The sequence below is a fragment of the Megalobrama amblycephala genome, linkage group LG3 (genome assembly GCF_018812025.1).
Source record: "Megalobrama amblycephala isolate DHTTF-2021 linkage group LG3, ASM1881202v1, whole genome shotgun sequence".
NCBI classification, from domain to species: Eukaryota; Metazoa; Chordata; class Actinopteri; order Cypriniformes; family Xenocyprididae; genus Megalobrama; species Megalobrama amblycephala.
Window position 1 is genome coordinate 20,951,638 of NC_063046.1, and position 22,975 is coordinate 20,974,612.

The 22,975-nt window shown below is 36.8% G+C and overlaps 1 protein-coding gene across 1 annotated transcript; it reads right to left on the reverse strand.

Moving 5' to 3' along the window:
* Positions 1 to 12,551: 12,551 nt before the first annotated feature.
* lpcat2 (lysophosphatidylcholine acyltransferase 2) lies at positions 12,552 to 22,820 on the reverse strand. The gene is made up of 14 exons (XM_048184619.1): positions 22,169 to 22,820; positions 20,993 to 21,135; positions 19,997 to 20,214; positions 19,527 to 19,639; positions 19,102 to 19,162; positions 17,462 to 17,520; positions 17,129 to 17,163; positions 16,666 to 16,720; positions 16,368 to 16,450; positions 16,123 to 16,248; positions 15,543 to 15,696; positions 15,225 to 15,323; positions 14,745 to 14,886; positions 12,552 to 12,904 (listed from the first exon to the last, which is right to left on the reverse strand). Exons 1-14 carry the CDS (start codon positions 22,277 to 22,279, stop codon positions 12,717 to 12,719), a joined length of 1,587 nt encoding a protein of 528 aa, XP_048040576.1. The 5' UTR covers positions 22,280 to 22,820; the 3' UTR covers positions 12,552 to 12,716.
* Between the last annotated feature and the right edge of the window lie 155 nt (positions 22,821 to 22,975).

Sequence of the window (22,975 nt, forward strand, 5' to 3'; positions counted from 1 at the left end):
CAAGCAATCGATCACAGCGTGCTAACGTTTTAGGACAGGTCGATGGTATATAAACCGTGGCCGAACGTTAGCGTTTGTCAATCAAGCCAAACCGTCCAATTAGAAACCGAGAAATTTGACACTTTAAGGTAAGGAGGATGATCTATCAGGTTGATTACATCTAGAAAGTTAAAAGCATTGATGGCATCTATAAAAGAGATATCTAAAAGCGAAACGAAAGTTATTGCCTCGACCGGCGACACAGTGGGGAGGACGCACAAGAGGAGACCTGCGCGTTTAATTGGTGTATACTGTAATGCTGCATTTACAAAGCTTATCAGTGGCATTTGATCGCGAAAGTGAAAGTGAATCAGAGTATCGAATAATGATTTGGACCGCCAAACTGTTGAAATAACGTGACTTTGGCACTCCGAACCACTGATTCGATACGCTGATTCATTATGCTCTGAAGCTTCATGAAGCAGTGTTTTGAAATCGGCCATCACTAAATAAGTCGTTATTTTGTTTTTTTGGCGAACACCAAAACTGTGAACACCAAAAATATTCTCGTCGCTTTATAATATTAATATTGAATCACTGTACTCACATGAACTGATTTAAATATGTTTTTAGTACCTTTATGGATCTTGAGAGAGGAAATGTCATTGCTGGCTATACAGGTCTCACAAAGCCATCAGATTTCAACAAAAATATCTTAATTTGTGTCCTGAAGATTAACAAAGGTCTTAGGGGTGTGGAACGACATAAGGGTAAGTAATAAATGACAGAATTTTAATTTTTGGGTGAACTAACCCAAAACTAACTAACCCACCTGTTTTTGTGCGCCAAAACCCCCCCCCCCCCCAAATAACGACTTTTCAACAAGGTCTAGTGATGGGTCGATTTCAAAACACTGCTTCAGAGCTTTACGAATCAAATCAGTGAATCAGAGTGCCAAAGTCATGTGATTTCAGCAGTTTAGCCGTTTGATAGGAAATCCGAATCACTAATTCGAAACAAAAGATTCATAAATCTCAGAAGCTTCATGAAGCAATGTTTTGAAATCAACCCATCACTAGATATTGTTGAAAAGTCATTATTTTTTTTATTTTTTTTTTTTGGCGCACAAAAAGTATTCTTATCGTTTTATAATAGATAGAACCACTGAACTCGCATGAACTGTTTCAAATATATTTTCAGTATGGACCTTGAGAGGCCTCACTGAGCCATTGGATTTCATCAACAATATCTTAATTTGTGTTCCCGAAGATGAAAAAAGGATTTTATGGGTGTAGAACGACATGAGGGTAAGTAATAAATAACATTATTTTCATTTTTGGGTGAACTAACCCTTTAATAATCCTAAATGCTGTAGCATAATTGTTCAGTCTTAATTCATGTTAACTAAAGCAGTTAATGAAACCTTATTGTAAAGTGTTAACCAAATAGCCTAATATATAACATCAGGACAGAATGCGTTGCCACACAAAAATTTTCCAACAGAGGCTAACTATAAAAAACTATAAAACTATAAACACTAACTATAAAAAAGGCAGGGTATCGAAACAAGTTTTTAAAAGTTTAACCTCTTTTAATGTGACACAACGTTTTAAAAACACAGACGCTAAAACAAAAGAGTGAGATGCAACACAACAGTGAAATGGTCAACAGAGTGAAGAAACTTTTTTTGGCACAAGCTTCAAAGTCACATTACTATTGTGCCACCTGTAAATACTTTAAAAACTAGCAGCATGTACTACATGCCACCCACAATCAGATCTGTCACCCGATGAATGTTAAAACTCTTCTGCCAAAGGCATGTTTACAGACAGAAGCGTTTTAGCAAGGCACCTTCTCTGATGTCTTTTAGCTTACTCTACTCTAATCTAAATCATTACTGAAATGTTTGAAATTGCAGTGGAGGGGGGAAAAAAAGGCGTAGCATTGGGAGATACTAAGAAAAAGTACGTAGTGGGCCTATTCATCTGGCCATATATGATCTCAACATGTGGGCCCCCATGTGGCGATCTGCTCCATGTAAAATACAACAGCTTTATGTTCTATGAATCATCATCTTATTTAGGTGTGCATGCCTTTAAACATGTTTAGAAAATAGTGCTCACTTCCCCCTACAATAGTAAGGTCAAATCCCCCCAAATCCCTCTCTTAATTCACACCCTGAGTAATTTGCCAAAAAGATATAAAAAAAATAAATAAATGAATTACAACTGTTTGATCCATCTCCCATCACTACAACAGTTTTTTAAAGTCTGTTTTTATTCTTCCCTTGAGTTGCCTGTTTCTTCTCTCTTCTTCTACATAGATTCAATTAGTTGTTTTCTAAGAAGCAGTAAAAGCATTGTGTTCCATGTGTAATCTAATTCCACACCCGCTTTAGCCAAAGGCGATGATTTCTATTAGATATGGGCAATCAGTTCATCCCATTAAAGTCAATGAATGTCCCCTTAAAGCTATCCAGCGTTTCTTTTATGAAACCTTTACAGGCCTGTTTTTGTGCAGTTTTGTACATATTCTGGTTCAGATTAGATAATAAAAGGAAGAAACCGGGTTTTAGAGGCTGATTTATTTGTTCCTCAACACACATACTTCCTCCAAAGGAGCTGGAATCTCTAATTTCTATTTCAGGATGTTGCCATACTTGTGGGAGTGATGCTAAAGAAGGTCACCTTTAGAGCAAAACAACCTTTCCTTGAAGCATGACGGATATTTGCATAACATGCATCGATATTGCAATTAGACTTCTTTTGACAGGAGTAAACACTGGTATTACCTGGTATGCTCAAGGCATCTTATAACACGTCAATCGTGTTATAAACACAATCCTTGACCTTTGACCTACCAGTCTCATATAGACTGTAAAATCTCAGGACAAGAATTACAAACACTTATCTATTATTCAGACCCACTAAATTCCTAGAATGGATTTTATATATTTATGCTACACTTCAATTCCTCTGTAAAATGCACGTGAACCCCAAACCAGATTGACTGACGGTGTCAAAATGTTACTTAGTGCACCAGATAAGGGCCTTGATGTCAAGATAATAGTATTCTTGAAATCCCCTAATTATGCTGTTCCCAGTTCTGTGACAGATCAATATCACAAATATGAAGTCATGTGTGTCATTCAGGACAAGACTGATGAGCTAGGATCAGTTTTGCCCTTTTCGTTTTCTAATTATATTTACATGTAGTTTGGATATAATCTTGGATCAATACACATAATCTGCAATGTTTTACGAAACATATATTAACCATTAAATGCATATTCATATCCGCTGAGAGAGAAGAGTATATAAAATGAAAAATAGAAACATTGATCATGTCTAGAAGGTTTTAGTCATTTTGATTTTGAAAAGGAAATACAGTATAGCATGATTTAAAAGGAGTCATTGGCATTCTAATCCTTACTAATCATATAGTCAGATTGAAATTTTGAAGGTTTGTTACAGAGTGTTAAACAGAGATAGATTAAATTCGTATTTATGAAATCCCATACCAAAGAGTGTTGTGCATGCCAGTCATGAGTCATAGAGTCTGACGAATAACTCCTACGTTACCGGGAAACCACCACTCCATCACCTAATGTTGGCTAAATCTACCCTGACTCAACGTCACTCTTCTGTGTATATCAGCATGAGATCAATGTTGATCCCAATGTTGATGAATGTTACATTCTTTCACATTAAAGGTCTATAATTACATATGTTTATCAGTTTCCAGACTTGTTGACAGTAAGAGTTTTGGGCAGAATGAACAGTGAACCCACTACTTTAAAATCTTGCCTACAAAACCCAGCAGCTTGCAGCTTTCAATTTAACTAACATCAATATTACCCGATCTGGTAACACTTCAGTTTAGGGAACACATATTCACTATTAACTATGACTTTTCCCTTAATAAACTTCTAATTTACCGCTAGTAAGCTAGTTGTTAAGTTTAGGTATTGGGTAGGATTAAGAATATAGAACAAGGTCATGCAGAATAAGGCATTAATATGTGCTTAATAAGTACTAATAAACAGCCATTATTCTAGTAATATGCATGCTAATTAGCAACTAGTTCAAATAAAGTGTTAATAAAGTGTTACCATTGATCTATATGTCACAAATGCCGTTAGTTATACATATTAAAAGTAAAGGGTGTCCTTCTAATTTCCTCATTATCAAAACTTAATTGGAATTAAATTTGTTGCATATCATCGATAATGTTATACTTGTCATAGCGTGACTCATAATGTAGTCTAAAATCAGTACATATTTCTATTAAAGTACAGTGCATATTTCTGAGCTTTCTGTTTATAAAAGAATTATGAAAAAAAAAAAGTATTACGTTTTCCACAAAAATATTAAGCAGCAACTGTTTTCAACTGGCATAAAAAACAATAAATATCACGTCAATATCAATACATTACGATTATGTACAATAAAATCACACATTTACTCTACTTGTGATCAGATAAATGCAGCCTTGGTGGACATAGAGACTTCTTTTTTTACAGAACCCAAACTTTTTAGCAGTAGTATTAATTAATTAATTACTCAGTTTTAACTAGTCATAAGGTATCTACAAGCATACATTGCATCATTGTTTTCTGTGATGATAAGCATGAAATTGAATGTTGTGCTTTGCTTTTCCTGATTGAGAGTTCAGAACATTAGCATGAATTCATCCAGCGGTTTGCACAAGAATAATGCATGGTTTACTGTATATGTGCTCTTACTGAGAGGAACTTTAAGATGCATCTTGCCAAGGTCAGGGCCTCCTGCTTTGTGGGCATAACTATTTGGAGAGAGAGAGAGAGAGAGAGAGAGAGAGAGAGAGAGAAATTCAAACAATAAAACACAATGACTGAAAGCCATATTCTGACATTCTGACAAGGTAAATTAAAGTTAAGGTCTAGGGGAGAGAGAAGAAAAGGAAAACAGAAGTATGCAACACATTTCCTTCTAAGAGAAAATTATTTGCTCTATTGTCTACACATGCAATGGGAGTGAAGGGCTTGTGATTTGCAGCTATTTTGCAACCCGTCAATGAGCATTTAGCCTGTCGGCACTGACCTTTTCAGACGAGCCCCTGATCAGCCCCCTCATCTGTTTCAGCACAGACCTCCCAGCCAAAGTCCTAACAGCTAACGCTTGTTTGGTGTTGTGCAAATAAAACCCGATTACTTGGGCTGATTGCCACAATTTGACTAGGCAGACTCACCTCAGGCTGAAATAAAAATGAATGCTGCAATATTGTGAGCAAAATAAGGGAGAAAGGGAGAGCATGAAAGAGAAAGAAAAAAGGAGAGAGAGAAAGAGTGAGAAACAGTAACAACAATGTGACTTAATTGATTCCATGCAATCTCATCAATTGTGATTAAAATGAAATGCCCCCCTCATGTTTGAAAAGGTTAAAACAAATTGACGGTGGAAATCACAGCTGGTTATCGCAGTGTGTGGAGCAGCAGGACTTTAATGAAGTGAGTGCAATTCCATCCTTCATCCTGCTGTATCAGACGAGAGAGAGAGAGAGAGAGAGAAAAAGAGAGAGAACATTAGCTTCTCATAAGACATCATTGTCCCTGATCTGCCCTCTGATGATATTACATCGGCAAAAGCACTCTGTAAGTCACTCTCCGAGTACGTTTACTGACTGACTTGGTTTTGATATACTGCAGCTCAGCACAACAGACGTACATTATAGAAACCACTTAACGCTGAACTTATTTCTCCTTTAACACTCTTCTTTATAATATTCAAAAAAGACAGTTATTTCATCATATGCTGATGAGAAGGCATTGTAGCATTGTGTTTTTATTTACTGTATTTTTGCATTAGGATGAACCAATGTACTCCCTCAGGCCCTGTTCCAAATGGCAGTCTGATGGACTTGTAATGGCCGCCACATACATGAGCCCATGAAGTCCATGAGGAAATAGCTACATGTGTATGATCCCTCCCGCCAGCTAAGGTCACCGAATGAGCAACGTCTTCTTGTTCCTTCACAAGGCAAAAAGTCATTGTCCAAAACTTTCACCCTCTCTGACGGAACGATATTTCCTTGACCCGAACACCAGAGTCCATCATTATTTTTTAAGAAGCAGCTGAAGACATACCCCACACCCTTGAATCAATGCACTTACACAAAACAAAAACTGTTCTTCTCTGCATTTCTAGCTTGCTTCCTAATCTAGTAGTAAAATAATCCTGCCGTTGTATATTACGAATATTGTTGACTCCTTGAGAAATTGCTTTTGTTCGCTTTGGATGAATGTCTGCTAAATGTATAAATGTAAATAGGGGCTGTGTCTGAAAGCTGAAAAATGCTGCCTTCACAGGCAGTTAGGAAGGCAACAATGCATGTCTAAATTATATGGTTGTGTCACATTCTGTCTACTGAGATATCTTCATCTGATTGATATTTGAAGGCAGAATATATGTATTCTTCACTGTCTATGATATCCCACTGTGCGTTAGACTCCATGACAGTTGAGCTAAAAAATAAAATGGTGCCTGAAAGTTGTGGTGCTGGTGGTCACTTAGTTTGCTTAAAGGTGCTAAATAGGATGTTTTGTTTTATACATTTTTGCAATATTACTTGAAATTGTCTTTACTAACTGATAAAAGACTATTTATTAGATGCACTGAAAGGAATAATATTAATATACATCATCTGTGCACGAGGTAGGGCCTTAAAAACATCAGCCAATCGTTTACGCGATCATCGCGTAAACGATTGGCCCTCTGGCTTGTCAATCACTGCCATGACGTTCCTTGTGAGAGACGAGCGCGGCTGCGCGCTCCAGTAACTTTCCACACTCCACAGGCGCCGCATGCAATGTTTTTGTCAGGAGACAGGAGTAACAACTGCAGATTATGAGTTACCTGCAGTGAGTCCGACATAATGAATCCACTAACACGACACAGCGAATGCCGGTGGTAAACACTCGTGTTCCAATACTTGTGCACAAGTTTTGGGAGGCGTTCCCTTGAAATGAGCTGTGAAGGAGGGGGGTTGTTCTTGCATGCGCTCATTTCAAAAACTCATTAACAGTCTTTGGTTTCTCAGTCGACAAAAAGATCCTATTTAACACCTTTAAGACGCAATCATCTGGATCAACATGCACATTCCCAAATTTCTATATATCCTAATTATTGTTAATATGTAATTCATTTCTCCAGGAGCTCATTGCTTCTACCTTCAGTTAAACTGCTAACAGTGATTGTAAATTAACTGCCTAAATTATTACATTATTTGCTAACTGCATTCTTTAAATTGTAATGTTGACATGCATTCTCTGTAAAGCTGCTTTGAAACGATATGTATCGTAAAAAGCGCTATACAAATAAACGTGAATAGAATTGAATTGGTTATCACCAAGAATCTTTTTTGTTGAAGATCATTAGACTGTTATGCTGCCTGTCTCAAATCAGTTTTAGGAGATACCTTCATGCGCAAACGCTGCCTGTGAAGTCATTGCCCAATAGGGCAGAGAGGCACCAAGTCAAATGCCTAAAATTTCGGGTGCCGTCAGGGTGTCTCGCTTGTCATTTTGATGCAAACTTAAAATGGCAAATAGACCTTTTACAGCAAGGGTGCCAAACTCACCTCCAGGAGGGCCACAGTCCTGCAGAGTTTAGTTCTAACCCTGCTCCAACACACATACCTGTAGTTGTCAAATAACACTAAAGGACTTGATTAGCTGTATCAGGTGTGTTTAATTAGGGTTTAGGTTAAACTATGCAGGACTGTGGCCTTCCAGGAACTGAGTTTAGTAGCCCTGCTTTATAGCCACTATACACTATTCTGCAAAACAGGCTGCATCATTTCTGGTCCAGGTATTTTGTATTTGCTTTAAATATTGAGCTGTTTTACTCAATATGCCTTCAAAAGAGCTACTAAAGATGAACATTAGTGACAATATATATTGTGTAGAGTTCACGCAAAACTAAAATTTCTGTGTGATAAAAAAGTCAAGTTTACAGAATTTTAGTGTCAGTATTATAACTGCTATAAATATTAAACTATTATATATAATGTTGAATATAACATATAATAATGCAATGGGAGAATATTTGAGGGTCCTGATAATGTCTAATGTCTTATGTTATCAGTAAAAAGTGCATTATTTTAAATATAACTAGTCAGAGACAGAGTGCAAGCATATTCGTCAAAAACAATTCTGTATTTTCAGCGTCAGAATCATGAATGTTTGTATTCTGGTGTCACCTTTGTCCTGTTCATTGGGTTACCAGCACCAAGTCCCAGCCTATTCATTTCCACCCACCAGTGTAATGCCAAATTTAGCATTATAATCAACAGTAAATTTTTTGTTAACCTTTTACCATATGTCTTGGAGTATCGCAATAATATCGTATCGTGTTATTCAAATTGTGACATGAGTGTACTGTTACACCCCTAATGTTAAAGGTGATAGAGAGGATTTTTTCTGAGTCCAAAGACTGTTACTGAGTTTTTGAAATGAGCGCATGCTGTTCCCCTTCACTGCTCATTTCAAAGGAACGCTTCCCAAAACGTGTCCACGAGTATTGGAACACGAGTGTTTACCACCAGCATTCGCAGTGTCGTGTTTTTTGGATTCATTATGTCGGACTCACTGCAGGTAACTCATGATCTGCACTTGTTATTCCTCGTCTTTCACAAGGAACGTCATGGCGGTGACTGACAAGCCAGAGGGCCAATCCGCGCAAGTCTCTCACAAGGAACGTCACGGCAGTGATTGACAAGCCAGAGGGCCAATCGTTTACGCGATGATCGCGTAAACGATTGGCTGATGTTTTTAAGGCCCTACCTCGTGCACAGATGATGTATATTAATAATATTACTTTCAGTGCACCTAATAAATAGTCTTTTATCAGTTAGTAAAGACAGTTTCAAGTAATATCGCAAAAATGTATAAAACAAAACATCCTCTTTAGCACCTTGTGTGTGATAAATAAGTGATATTTTAGAATCACTTGTGACCATAGAGAAGTAACAAAGGGAATTTCTAATTTTACATTTTGCACACATGCATCCAGAAACTTGTACCACACTCTCATTGGCATAAAAGCAGGACTATATCCACTATTATGGATGCACATTTACAGTGTTTGCACATTCACTTAAGATTTGGATTTGATTTCTTTAGAAACCAGGAACGATTTATGCAGAGGATCCGCTTATATACTGGGAGTTGCTGTCACCTAGTGGATATTTTCAGTATAAAAAGTATTTGTTAATCAGCAGTTTTTCTTCCATATCTCCTGATAATTCACAAGAGTGTACAAACTCTAACAAGTTTTCATGCACTCAAACATAAAAGGGACAACAAATACTAGTTAAAATTCAAAGGGTTTTTTAATGGCAAAAAAACTAACTTTGCTGTGTTAACAAAATCATAATTGCAACCTGCATTGCTAAATAAGTACCACTGCAGTGGGATAATTTGGAACCAAGCCCTCTGGTGTGTGCTACTGTGGGCGTGTTGTGTTGCCTGTTTGCTCACAAATTGGCCTATTTTCAGTGGATGCAACAGAGTATTAGTCTGAACAAGCAGCAGGGACAGAACGCTAACTCAGCAACATTTCCCCTCAATGGGAATGCAAATAAAAACAAGATGAAAAGCAAAACCTTTGATTAAAACTCAGAAGTCCCTGAGCAGAGAGAAAAGAAAAGAAAATTAAAATAAAATAAACTTTGTATTTGTATAAGAAACTCTTTTGTAATATATTAATTCTAAAAAAAAATATGTAATAATGTTTCATAAAGTGAGACCTGTGTACAAGTACAGGATCTCCATGAATTGAATCATAAAATCACTTTTTTTTTTCTCAATTAGATTTAAGCAAATAATATTTATTAATTAGACTTCCTAAAATAAAATAAATGAAAAACTGAGCTGGGACTACAAGCTTCATGTCTAAAAGCTGAGAGGTGAAGAATAATCAACTTTTTTTTTTTTTTTTTTTTAAAGGGGGGGGGGGGGGGAATCACACAGTTTCTGCCAATCTCATGTTAATCTTGAGTACCTATAGAGTAGTATAGCATCCTTCATATCACTGAAAAGTCTTTAGTTTTATCATATTTATAAAAGATACATACGCTGTACAGTCTTTCCGAAAACAGCCGAGTGCCTGGAGGCGTGTCGTTGTGAGCGGATATAGAGTGACGAGCTGTCACGAGCACGCCCAGCTTTTGCGTAGAGATCAGCTTGTTTATTCTATATGCACTTAGGCGCCTATTGCCAACAAAACAGACATTTGAAGCAGTTTTACTCACCAGTTTTACTGACTCAATAAATATCATTATTGCTGTGACCGCTCCATCTTTCAGTTTCAAACGATTTGTAAATCCAGCATAGAACTGGGCCTTGTTTATGAAACTATAAGCGCCGATCCTGAGGGCTCGAACAGCCACGGAAAACACAAGATATTCTCCATTCATTTTAACCAATAAAAACGCAATTGCAACTATCAGTTTCTATGGTAATTTTAATAACAAATATCGAGAGCGCATCAATCAGCTCCACTTAACACTGGGTTCTTTGGGAAGCAAGGTTATCTTTCCCTCACAACCAAAGACACACTTCTTTAGTGACATTGTTGATTTTCTGAAGTCCTGTGACCTGTGCAGCGCTGCCGACGACTTCCGTAAAGCCGAACGCGCGTTGATGGGCGTGCTCTTGCTATCTCTCTGGTCGACGTGTGTGCGCGCCTTTGTGGGAGAAGTGCCCATACAAGGAATTCCACCCCCATTGACGTCACTCAGGCCCATACTCGAAAACCCCCCCCCGAAGTTTGTGAGGATTTGGAAGAGTATTTTTGGCACAGAAATACTCCTTCATACGTCCAACTCGTGTTTTGACACTTTGGCCATGTTTAGCATGATAATCCAACTCTTTAACAGTGTAAATAAGTCAGAATGCATATAGCAATATAGCAAAATAGCATTACCCCCCCCACACACACACACACCCCTTTAAAGGCAGGGTAGGTAAGAAATTTTGTTCCAAATTTGTTTAAACTTTCTATATATATACATGCATAATTAAAATGTAAGAACTCTGATAAAAAGAGTATAAAAATCGAGTGACTCTAGACCGTTTAATCTGTATTAAACACAGCTCATTATTTCCATCCGGGACGAAACATAGGATTGGCTTAGGCGGCTGTCACTCTCTCGCAACCATGGCAACCACCCTTTTGCCACACATGACCTGCCCACTTGCGCGCGCACGTTTGATTTGGGGAATCCAAGAGGCACGGATCCTAGGAATACCAAAACAATGGCAGAGAAACAGCAAGCTAAATTCACAGTATCGGCCTATGCAGTTAGTGAAGGCAAACCAGGCAAAAAAAGGAAGACAGTAACAGTACAAGAAAAGGCAATGAACAAAAAGTCTTTGGATAAACAAAGAAATAAAACGCGAGTTAATATCGGCGTGGCTTTCCAGCGATGGCGAGAACTGAGGGAACTCAAGGGGCTGAAAAGTGACTCCTTGATGGCTTTATTTCTGCTGGACAGGTAAATCTTTCTTTTTGTATTTTGATCATACATATTTTTTTGTTTATTTTTTCATGAAGCATGTTTCATTAGCACACGTAGCTGCGTAATATAGCTAACATAACATTACTTAGCGAGCCGTAGTAGAGACGATAAATAATGATAGCTATAGTGTTGAATTGTGCATAATTTTACCCTCTGTCTAAGTCTTTTACCATGTTCACCTGCAAGTTTACCTGCACGTTTTTTTCGCCTTTGTTTTGTTTTTATATTCTCTACCTATGTTTACTGATGTCTTTATCTTGTATCTGTGTGTGTCGTACACACTTTGTTGTATGTGTGTGTTATTATTTTGTGTCTGCAATGCAGTTGTGAGTTGATATTTGAGTGTATGTTACTCTGTTGATCTGTAGAACAACGTATATGTTATGAATCTTACACGAAATTCATCTTCATCACAGTGTAAATGATGGTAATGGAAAAACGTGTATCATGCAACCTGTTTTTAGCTTTGCCTTATAGATAACTAGCTCGTTAGCGAATCAAAAAATATATATTTTAAACTTTACCAATATCAATATGCTAGCTTGATAGTGAGTACTAAAATACATCTTGTTTGTTTATCTTCATAATTTTAAAGTTATTTTTATTACATGTGATTCTGACATGATGTCACTACATGCACTGTGCTCCTTCCTCTCCGCTCGTCTCAGGTAAATAATGCGTCTTCCAGCTCAGTGGTCGGAGTCACACGTTCATGCGTTTTGGGGGCGTGGCTTTGGAAGGAGCCCAGAAGGGAGGGGGTGGAGTGAATGGAAATAATGAGCTGTCTTTAAAACAGTCGTGAGAGGTCTACAGACACTCGATTTTTATACTTTCTTTTTCAGAGTACTTACATTTTAATTATGTATTGATATATAAATAAAGTTTAAACAAATTTTGAAAAAAAGTTTTTTATACATTTTTTTGCCTACCCTGCCTTTAAGCTGCAACATATTAAGAAGTGTTTTAGCACGATTATACATTTTAACATTTTGTAAACAATGAAAGCCTTTAAATAAATCTTTGAATAGTTTATGGAATACTTGGTGGTGTAAACAGAAAACCAAATTTGCTGATAGGGCATATGCTTGTGTACAAAAACACTCCACCCAATCTTAAGGCAAGTGTTCAAATGGCATGGCAAAGTATGAACCTCATAGCTGCATGCTTCTTCAACTGCGTCAGTCATCTTTCTTATCAGAGGTACTGTCCTCTTGGTCGTCATCATGAGAAGCAGAACAGAAGTAAGAAAAAGAGGAGTCACAGTCTGGCTCCCCACCCTGGAGACCCTGGTAACGCTGTAGCTCGATGTAGGTGGTGAAGAGCTTGGCATACTCTGGGTGTGTGAGAGCGAAGGAACGAAACTCATCTGAGAGAGAAAATGAGATCGGAAAGTTACTACAAATGTGTTTACTCAAAAGGAAACCAAACGTATCAAGTGATGTAACTGATTGGCAGTAATGAAATGATGTATGGTAATTAGAAGATTTACATCAGGCGCTGTGTAAAAACAAGCCTTATAGACTTAATTTTATTTTGGACACTCAAGTAGGTCCTATCCAATATATGCAGCTGATGGCCTGAAATCAACTCCCGGCAAGTAACACAAAAATGACTCCACATTTCAATAGGCAATCAGTCATTGTTTGAATAAAAACATGTTTCAATAGATTACACAAATAACCACAAGCCTTTACTTAAAAGTGCTCAAGATTGGACACAGATCTTTTCCAAGGCATTCACAAACACAGCATGGAATCACGTGCTGCTGACTGTGATGCTTTCATGTGCAGAAAAAAGCCTGGGCCTCTGGGTGATGTTCTTTAAATACCGTGGAAACTTTTGTTGGACTATTAAACATTTACTGCAGTACCACAGCATACAGTAATCTGCTAGTTCTTGCTTGCTGAATGCATTAAACAAATACAACAAAGACAAGGTTTACTTCAGACAAGTCAAGAACCTTGAACCTTGACATGAAATGATCTCTGGACTGTGAAAAACCTTGGATTGGTATAATCAAGTTAAATCCATTTTTTTTTAAAGCAGCTTCATGGGAAAAATACTACTATAATATCTATAATATCATCACCCAATCTAATTTCCCAGCAGCTTTTTGTGAAGTACTCATTGATCAGTTGTATTTAAATGTTCATTGGAAGAATTATGCCTCAATATATTTTTAAATCAATAAGATCAAGGCCCAGTTTCACAAACAGGGCTTAGACTAAGCCAGGATTAGGCATTCGTTCAATTAGGGCATTTAAAGGGATAGTTCATCCAAAAATTAAAATTCTGTCATCATTTACTCAACCTCGAGTTGTTCCAAGCCTGTATAAATTTCTTTGTTCTGTTGAACACAAAGGAAGATATTTTGAAGAATGTGGGAAACTGAACAGTTCTGGGGCACCATTGACTTCCATAGTATTTTTTCCCCCTACTATGGAAGTCAATGGTGCCCCAAAGCAGCCTGGTTACAAACTTTCTTCAAAATATCTTTCTTTGACAAAGAAATGTATACAGATTTGGAACAACTTGAGGGTGAGTAAATGATGACAGAATTTTCATTTTTGGGTGAACTATCCCTTTAAGTAACGTTTATAAACGTACCCTAGAAAAAAACATTACTGGTGTGCATCTTGAGACAAAACAATGGCACTGACATATTTTAAGATACGTCATTGCAAGTTGCTTTCAGTTAAAACAGCTCAAACCTGCATTTTAGTCTGGGACTAGGCTTAAGCCTTGTCTGTGAAACTGGGGGATTGTTTATTATTTAGATGATGTTAATACAATGCAATTCAGAATTGAGCATTTACTTAACACACCCTAAACTGGCACCCAAAGTTAACATTGCCAGTGTTAGGCCTGTGTTCTAATTTCTAATTTCTACTATCTAATTTGCCAAACAAGACAACCACTGTCACAGTGCCTGTGATTTGAGTGTCTATGTACAGATATGATTATGTAAATTCTAAATGGCATGTTGAAAAGCATTTGACCACAGACTATCTAACCGAAACTTGAGAGCCCACAAAACCCTTGATTACAAGTGCAATTATAATGGTAGGTTATTTGTTTGCTAAATTTCATACAATTAAAAAAAAAAAAAAAAAAAAAAAAAAAAAAAGTCTCTGAATGATAGCATTTCTAACATGCCTGACAGTCTTATCTCACTGAGGTAGTTGCTATACAGTTGGCATACAGACCATAAGTTATGTGTCCTGATCCATCTGCATCAATTTCTGCAAAGAGGCTGTTGACGTCAAGATCACACACTCCAAGAGCAGAACGTATCAAACTGCTAAACTCCTCTTGTGTGATACAGTTGTCCTCATCGATGTCAAACAGCTGCAGAAAGAGTTCACAGACACAACTGGACAATCTACCTCATTTTATACATATACATGAACCAATTTTGACAACAAATCACTTGAGCGTAATCCATCCATCCATACGCTCTGCTGCTGACTTGTTTCTTTTTGTCAAGTAGTTAGAGATTTTGAAAGCCACCTCAAGGTGCTAACAACCACTGACACGTTGGTGATTGTATGGTTTACCCTCATAACCACATTACAATGTCTTCTTTAACTATTTACCATCTTTGCACAATTATACAGTAGTTTGAGAATGTATGGATTGCAATTGTCTTCTCATAGTAGCATCAGTGTAATCTGTGATTTCATTACCTTAAAAGCAGTCTGAATGACTTCCTCATTATTAGCTGGTCGGCACAGAACAGTGACACCAATGACATACTCTCTGAAATCAATGGTGCCATCCCCATTCTACAAATAGACACAGAAAACATATGCTTTATATAGGCCACACTGTGAATAAAATATAATGCTGTTTTATTCATCCTGTCCCAGAGATTTATATTGGTTGTGGACTGAAAATAGAGTAGATTTTAAATCTTGTATTTCATACATTCAGCTTATTTTCTGTATCTTTGTGGGGCTCTTTTCCATATCTTACTCTACATGGTTAGTTATGGACACACTCACTCTGTCAAACAGGGCGAAGAGCTCATGTAGAACTGGGCTGAGAGGTAGTTTGAGGAAGCTGGCAAACTCCTCAACTGTGATCCTCCCACCTTTGCAAGAACAGGCTATGTTGGCAAAACTCTCCAGTTCCTTCTTCACGTTATCCCATTTTAATCTGAATTTACAACAGAGAAACAGAGATTTCAAGCTTAAAGTTGGCATAAAATAAAAGTTGAGATAGTCTTTTTATTCTTATTGTGATGTAGATCCATCCAAAAGAAACGGCTTCTTGAAATAGAAAAAAAAAAAGTAAGACTTGACTGGATGGTTGTGGTTTGCTATTGCTGTTATCTCATGTGAGTGACGTGAAGTTTTTTGATAAAAAGATTATGATGGCATGTGAGTTTTGAATTCATTTTAAAATAAATACTGCAATCTTACATAAAAGAACAAGAATTTCATGGAGCCTTTAAATGACCTTTTTTCATTTTGTGTAGTCATTTGGGCTACGAGTATCACAATATTTAATGATAACAAGGTTATGCACTTATTTTATATTTTTATAATAATATATTAATATATTATTTTATAATAGTCTTACTCCAATTTCCTGCTGATCTTGGTAAACTCCACGAGACCTGCCTCCATAGGCAGTGTCAGTTCTCCAGCTGCAATCATCAGACGACAATCTTCGTAAGTGTGGTCTGTGACCGGCAGGCTCAGGGACCTAGTAACAGAGTCAGAAATTGTGATACAATTCTTAAGATAGAAATATTGTATTATGCACACGTTGTAAATGTCCACCAAATAAAATCTTATAAAGACATGGAAGAATAAATAGCTTACACAGCCATGACAGATCTCACTGACTGGGCAAACTTGATAGGACATTTTTTCTCCATCTCAGTAGGAACTTGAGGGGGCAGAAACTAAAGCACAGACACAATACATATATTCACTGAAATAATTTGTATCTATATAAGATTTTTGAAGATTAGCTAAATGTGAGACTAAATTAATTAAGTCATTTGTTTTAGCATCATTTTTCTCCACAGCTTTTTGATGCTCTTTTGACATGTTTCTACATCAAAGGTGCAAAAAGCAGAGAATATTAGCATTAAATATGCAAATATTTCTTACAGACCTCAACCTCCACTGTAGTATAGAGCTGGCAGAGTGTGAGCAGCAGCAATCTGGCCCTATAACAGGAACTGGTGGTGAGGTTCAAACCAACAACATTTCAGGAAGCATTGCTCTCTATATAAAGTATGCATGACTCTGCAAAAAGGGTCTCAAGACCAAGCTTATCTAAGAAAGTGATCTACAAGACTGTAGAGAGGAGGAAGATAGCAATTTAGTCATCCTTTTTTATTTGATTATGACATTTAGCTCTATTTTTCTCTTAACTTGCATGCCAATAAACCAATGAAACATCCTTTTTGGCTCACCAGAGTGTTTCTTGCAGCATTCTATACATAATCCTGGCATTTAAATCAGAATTCTGATCACTTTTTTGCTGTAACAGTGATTGGAAAAGGCCTAACTGTAGAAGCATTTTGTCAGTTGTATAAATGCTTTTGGCTTTGTTTATGTTTAATATTACTTACGATTTTGGACCCTGCCATGTCCATGTGACTGTGTCCTGTAAGTATTAAAAAAAATACAAAAGTAAGAATTATTCTATTTTAAAATAAAAAAATTTTAACAGGCATGAACCCATTACAGCTTGAGCAAGACTGACATACATGGAGAGCCTTTAGCCACTTGTAATTTTGACAGGTGGCCTAATGCAATTGCATGCTGTTTTATGTTTGGTCTACTACAGTACTCTCTACTTAGTTATTAAGGTTATTTATTCATATGTACTTTACATATGTTAGAATTTATTTTGTTACTCCAGTGCATCATGAAAACAAGACTTCTGTTGAATTTATACTGACCAACTTATTTGGATATCTGATAAGAACAGGCTGTACCGGGACCCCTGGGACAAAGGCACCTATGGAGGTAAAGAGAGTAGCAAATAAGCACCTTTCATTCATTCTCTTTGTTCTTTTTGTCCTTTTAGCTACATTCATACCTCCTGAAATCTGCTCAGTACCACTGTCCCATCCGCTTTCTTTATGGAGAAATATATTTCAGAATAAAGTTAAATCCCTGTCTGACACTATTGATCACACCGTGTGCTGCGTATCAGGTCACAGCTATTTGACTGATTCTCAAATGGACAATCAATGATTATCAGTGAAGCAAACACTGTCCAAATGATATGACCTGAATGTAGATAAAACCTATAGGTATTACATAATACAACAATAAATCTCACTCTGATCAGCTAACTTAAAGCCTACTGCAAACCGATTTTGTTTTTGAAATATATTTAAATAAATGTCACAGACTCAAATGGATAAAATCTTAGTGGTGTGTGGATAATACCTATTCATAGACAATGCTCACTCTCTTTTATGTGCTGCTGGTTTTGCTGGCCTCAGCAGACATCATTCTAGTTTCTTTAGTACACCAAAACAAACTGTCAGCATTGGAAACCACTAATTCCATGATAGTTTATCTGCCCTGTTCCTTGTATACATTTGCATTAAGTAAATTAGTTTACTGATAACAGACAAGAAGATTTTCATATGGTGCAGTTCATACACAACTTTCATTATCTACCGAGTTATGGACTTTTGCTACAGTACAAAAGTCTGTACATCTTAACTGGATCTTAATATTAAGGGTTAGTTCACTCAAAAATGAAAATAATGTAATTTATTACTTACCCTCATGTCGTTCCAAACCCGTAAGACATTCGTTAATCTTCCGAACACAAATGAAGATATTTTTGTTGAAATCCGATGGCTCAGTGAGGCCTGCATAGCCAGCAATGACATTTCCCCTCTCAAGATCCATAAAGGTACTAAAAACATATTTAAATCAGTTCATGTGAGTACAGTGGTTCAATATTAATATTATAAAGCAACGAGAATATTTTTTGGTGTGCCAAAAAAAAACAAAATAACGACTTATTTAGTGATGGCCGATTTCAAAACACTGCTTCGGAGCATAATGAATCAGTGTGGCGAATCATGATTCAGTTTGCGTGTCAAACCGCCAAACTGCTAAAAATAACGTGACTTTTTTGCGCTCCGAACCGCTGATTCATTATGCTCCGAAGCTTCATGAAGCAGTGTTTTGAAATCAGCCATCACTAAATAAGTTATTATTTTGTTTTTTTGGCGCACCAAAAATATTCTCGTCTCTTTATAATATTAATATTGAACCACTGTACTCACATGAACCGATTTAAATATGTTTTTAGTACCTTTATGGATCTTGAGAGAGGAAATGTCATTGCTCCCTATGGAGGCCTCACGGAGCCATCGGATTTCAACAAAAATATCTCAATTTGCGTTCCGAAGATTAACGAAGGTCTTATGGGTGTGGAACGGCATGAGGGGGAGTAATAAATGACAGAATTTTTGGGTGAACTAACTCTTTAATTCTGCATTATTATGTTGTCCAATATCATAATTAACCTTTCTATATAACAAACAAACAAAAATAAACAGAATCTGCTAACCTTGTTTGAAGGTAATGAGACATGATCTGTTTGTACATGTTCCTTCAGGAAAAACGAGCACCTAAAAAAGAAAATAACACCAGTATTTTATATAATTAATATATATATATATATATATATATATATATATATATATATATATATATATATATATATATATATATATATATATATATATAAATACTTCTCAATAATAAAAATTCAGAAAACTAATTAAACTATGTTGTAAAATCCACAATGTTGACACAGGTCATTGTTTAGGAACAGGATATCCAGCATTTGAGGAAGTATGGGTCTAAGAGTAATTTCCTTCTTTCAAAAGATGGATTCACATTGTGAAATTCAAGTTTAAACGTTCAACTTTGTTTTATTTTTGACCATTATAAAGTCACACGATAAAATAAAATAGGAGTGGAGGCGCTCACCTGTGGCCAGTGTCCTCCTGACTTTGCTCTCCGCTCAATCTCAAGTATAGTGTTTCTACGAGAGTCTGGATCTTTGCGTGAAACAAGCACTGGCTGCACACAGCGCAAAAACCCTGGGGAACATAAAAACAATAAAACAATATTAAGTAATAAGATAAGTGGTGGCCCCTCAACGACACATTTAGGTCTGCTTTTCTGATTTGTTTCCTTGTGTTGACTGGGGTATTAGCAGTAATCAGTAATACCAAAACTGATCAGCTATATATATATATATATATATATATATATATATATATATATATATATATATATATATATATATATATATATATATATATATATATATATATATATATATATATATTTTTTTTTTTTTTTTTTTTTCAAAAGCTACTCGAGAACATTATCAAAATGTTATGGCATTTCATTTGCTTTTTGTGTTTCTTTTTGTAAATAAACACAATGCTTACTGCCAAAGATTGGTGCTTCCAGGGACTCTGAGCGGGATACGGTAGAGGGTAGACCAGCTTCAATACAGGCGATGGCATCAAAGAAAGAAGAGTGAGGGGCCACAGCTAAAATGGGGGCCTCTACACTGCTAGCCTGCTTCCCCTTCACCACCACCCTGAAACCCATCCCGAAGAAATACATGCGGCCTAGAAAGGTCATCACTCTTTTGTGCAAGAACCTATCCACAAAAACATATACAAGCACACAAAACATGAGGAATTATAGTGGATAATGACTTCGATTTATCAAACATACTGACACATGCACACACAAGCACAAAAAGCTTGCTTTAATGGCTTTGACATGGTGTGCTCATCGCGTGTCAGATCAGCATGTTGTTGCATCAGTTAAGATAATAACCACATCCCTCCAACAGCCGTGCAGCCTCCTTCCTAAGACTTAATTAATCTGATCAGTGTGGTCAGTATGAGGAGAAACAAGACACAAAATGAGCCTTTTCTCAAGAAACCACATGGCCTGTTTGACAGAGAAGCATGAATTAAACAGACTGGAAGGGCTCTGTAATGCACAACATATTTGCAACGGCTGATATGCAAACCACAAATTTCACATCACTAACTCACACTTCTATTATTAATTTAGGGGAAGCAAACACACCTAACAATATACAGGCTACTACGCACACAAGACCTAACAAATTACTATTAGCTTGCATTTAACAATCCCTTCTTTGCATGTAGCAAAATATACAAATCAGGAACAAAGACAAAATCAGAAAATTGTAAGAGGTTGTGTTATCTGTAAGATTAACTGGTTAAGATTTAAGGCACTGTGCTGTCAGGTTTAGTTAGCAGGCCAAGAGTATAAGTGTTTTATTTTGGTTTAAACAAGCTGTAACCTAAAAAAAAAAAAAAAAGGTGCATTTTAATCTTGTGCTGAAATGTAGGAGGTGGTGTCTCTGTGTGCAACATGAGTGTACAAGGAGTGGTGTTTACCTTCTCCAGCCAGTCATTGGCTCCACCGCTCCTTTCAGAGACTGTCTGAATGTAATCATGACAGAAACCGGCCACATGACCATTAGAACGAGAAGCAAGAAAATGGCACGGAGCGGCACAAGGATGATTCCTTGAAGAAAACACTAAACACAGACATAAGAGAAAAAACTAGACACAATCACATAATAATGTCAAAATTAAGCTATACAATGCAAATGACTTTCTATGTTTCTATTCAAGGCATCTGCAGCGATTCAACCTCAAAGATGTTTCTATAAGGGCTTTTTAAGAGCAAGACTGTGATGTAATTGGTTTAAGGGAAAAAAAAGAATTAATGTATAAAACAAACTCTTAAATAACTAATGCTAAATAAAACCCATCAATTCAAGACGGAAACTGAAATCACACTCCGCCCGCCCGCCCGCCCTCCTCATATAGCTATTAGAGTTCTACAGTACTACAGTTCTTTAAGAGTCTGGAATCACAAAATTGAATTGGTTAATTAATTCAACTGGAAAAAGCATCTGTCATAATTACAGCAGAAAGACCAAAAATATTAAATCATATAAGGGGGGTGGGTGCTTCAAATATTGTGTTGGACAACAGGGGGCCTTCAAGTCAAAAAAGTTGAGAACAACTGACCTAGCATGTCAGAAGTCTTGACCTTCTTTATAGTTTTCAACCATTAAACCATACAATTCCAGATTTTTCCACATAATCAATTGGATTGATATTCAAATTAATTGTAGTATAAACAATTTTATTGACTCATTTTAATGATTGTAAATTCAGAAATGTTAATATTCCCTTATTTACATTACCACATGTTGTGCTTAACTCTTGTTACTGCATGTTTTTCCCTTACTACAAAAGCTGTAACATTGCTTACAGTTGTAACATCCAAAAAAGTAACATAATTTGGACCCTTCATACAGCACAGATAGCAATTTTCAATCATTTAGTGATTAAACAGTTTCTCAATCTTCAGCCCTGTTAACCAAGTTATTGTAAGGCTTGTCAAAACTAAGGGAAAGAAGGAGGAAATACGGTAGCTTAAAGGGAAACATATTAAACAAATCAAATAAGATGTAGATACATTAATAAGATGAAGAACTGAATGACCTCATTGAAGAATAATATTGACAGCCAAGTCATAAATTAAGAGTATGGACTCACTTTGATTTTATCGGCTTTGGTTAAATTGAGGTCGTGTAGGAATGGGTTGATGACGGCGGGCAGCAGCAGGGAATGCTGTCTGGGCAGCGCGAACACTCTCTGCGGAGGCATCTTCACTCATCACAGCAGTGCAGTCTTCATGTGTCCAAGCCTCTGAACGAAGCGCTTCCTCGTTATCACACGCTCGACACGCCACCTTGTCTCGAGCCCTAGCGGTCAGCGGATGTGTTTCACAATCAAATAAGCTACCTCCCAACTAGAATCTTTTTTCGGCAAGTTTGTGCATCCCACGAGTGTGGTGTCAGAGCACAGTTTCTATGCATGCAATAGCTGACTCAAAATGCGCATAATGCTGTCTAAATAGGCAGTTTAGTTGGTTTTGAGACACCCCCCACCTCTTACGGAAATAATCCTATTAAGCCCTGTAGTAGTCACTAGGGCTAAAGGTGCCCTCGCTGTTTTTCCTCTATAGGTTAACCGTTTGAACAAGTGGCGTCGCTAGACTCTTTTTTTTACCGGGAGGCACGCCATAATAAAATCTTCCTGATAAATCATTATCTAACGAGGGGGTGTACCGAGCTGAGAAACATTTTCTTTGACCATATTTCAGCAAATACGTGTGTCCAGTATTGCTGACGGCGGTCTAGAATCGGAAGCAAGCTCGACTCGATAAAGAATCACTCGTTTGAGTCGATTCTTTTAAATGAACCAGTGCAGCGTTACAAGACTCTACTGCAGTAAAGACATTTTCTAACCAAAAGAGCATAAAAAAAACAACAACAAAATATCATTTAAAGTACTAAAGAA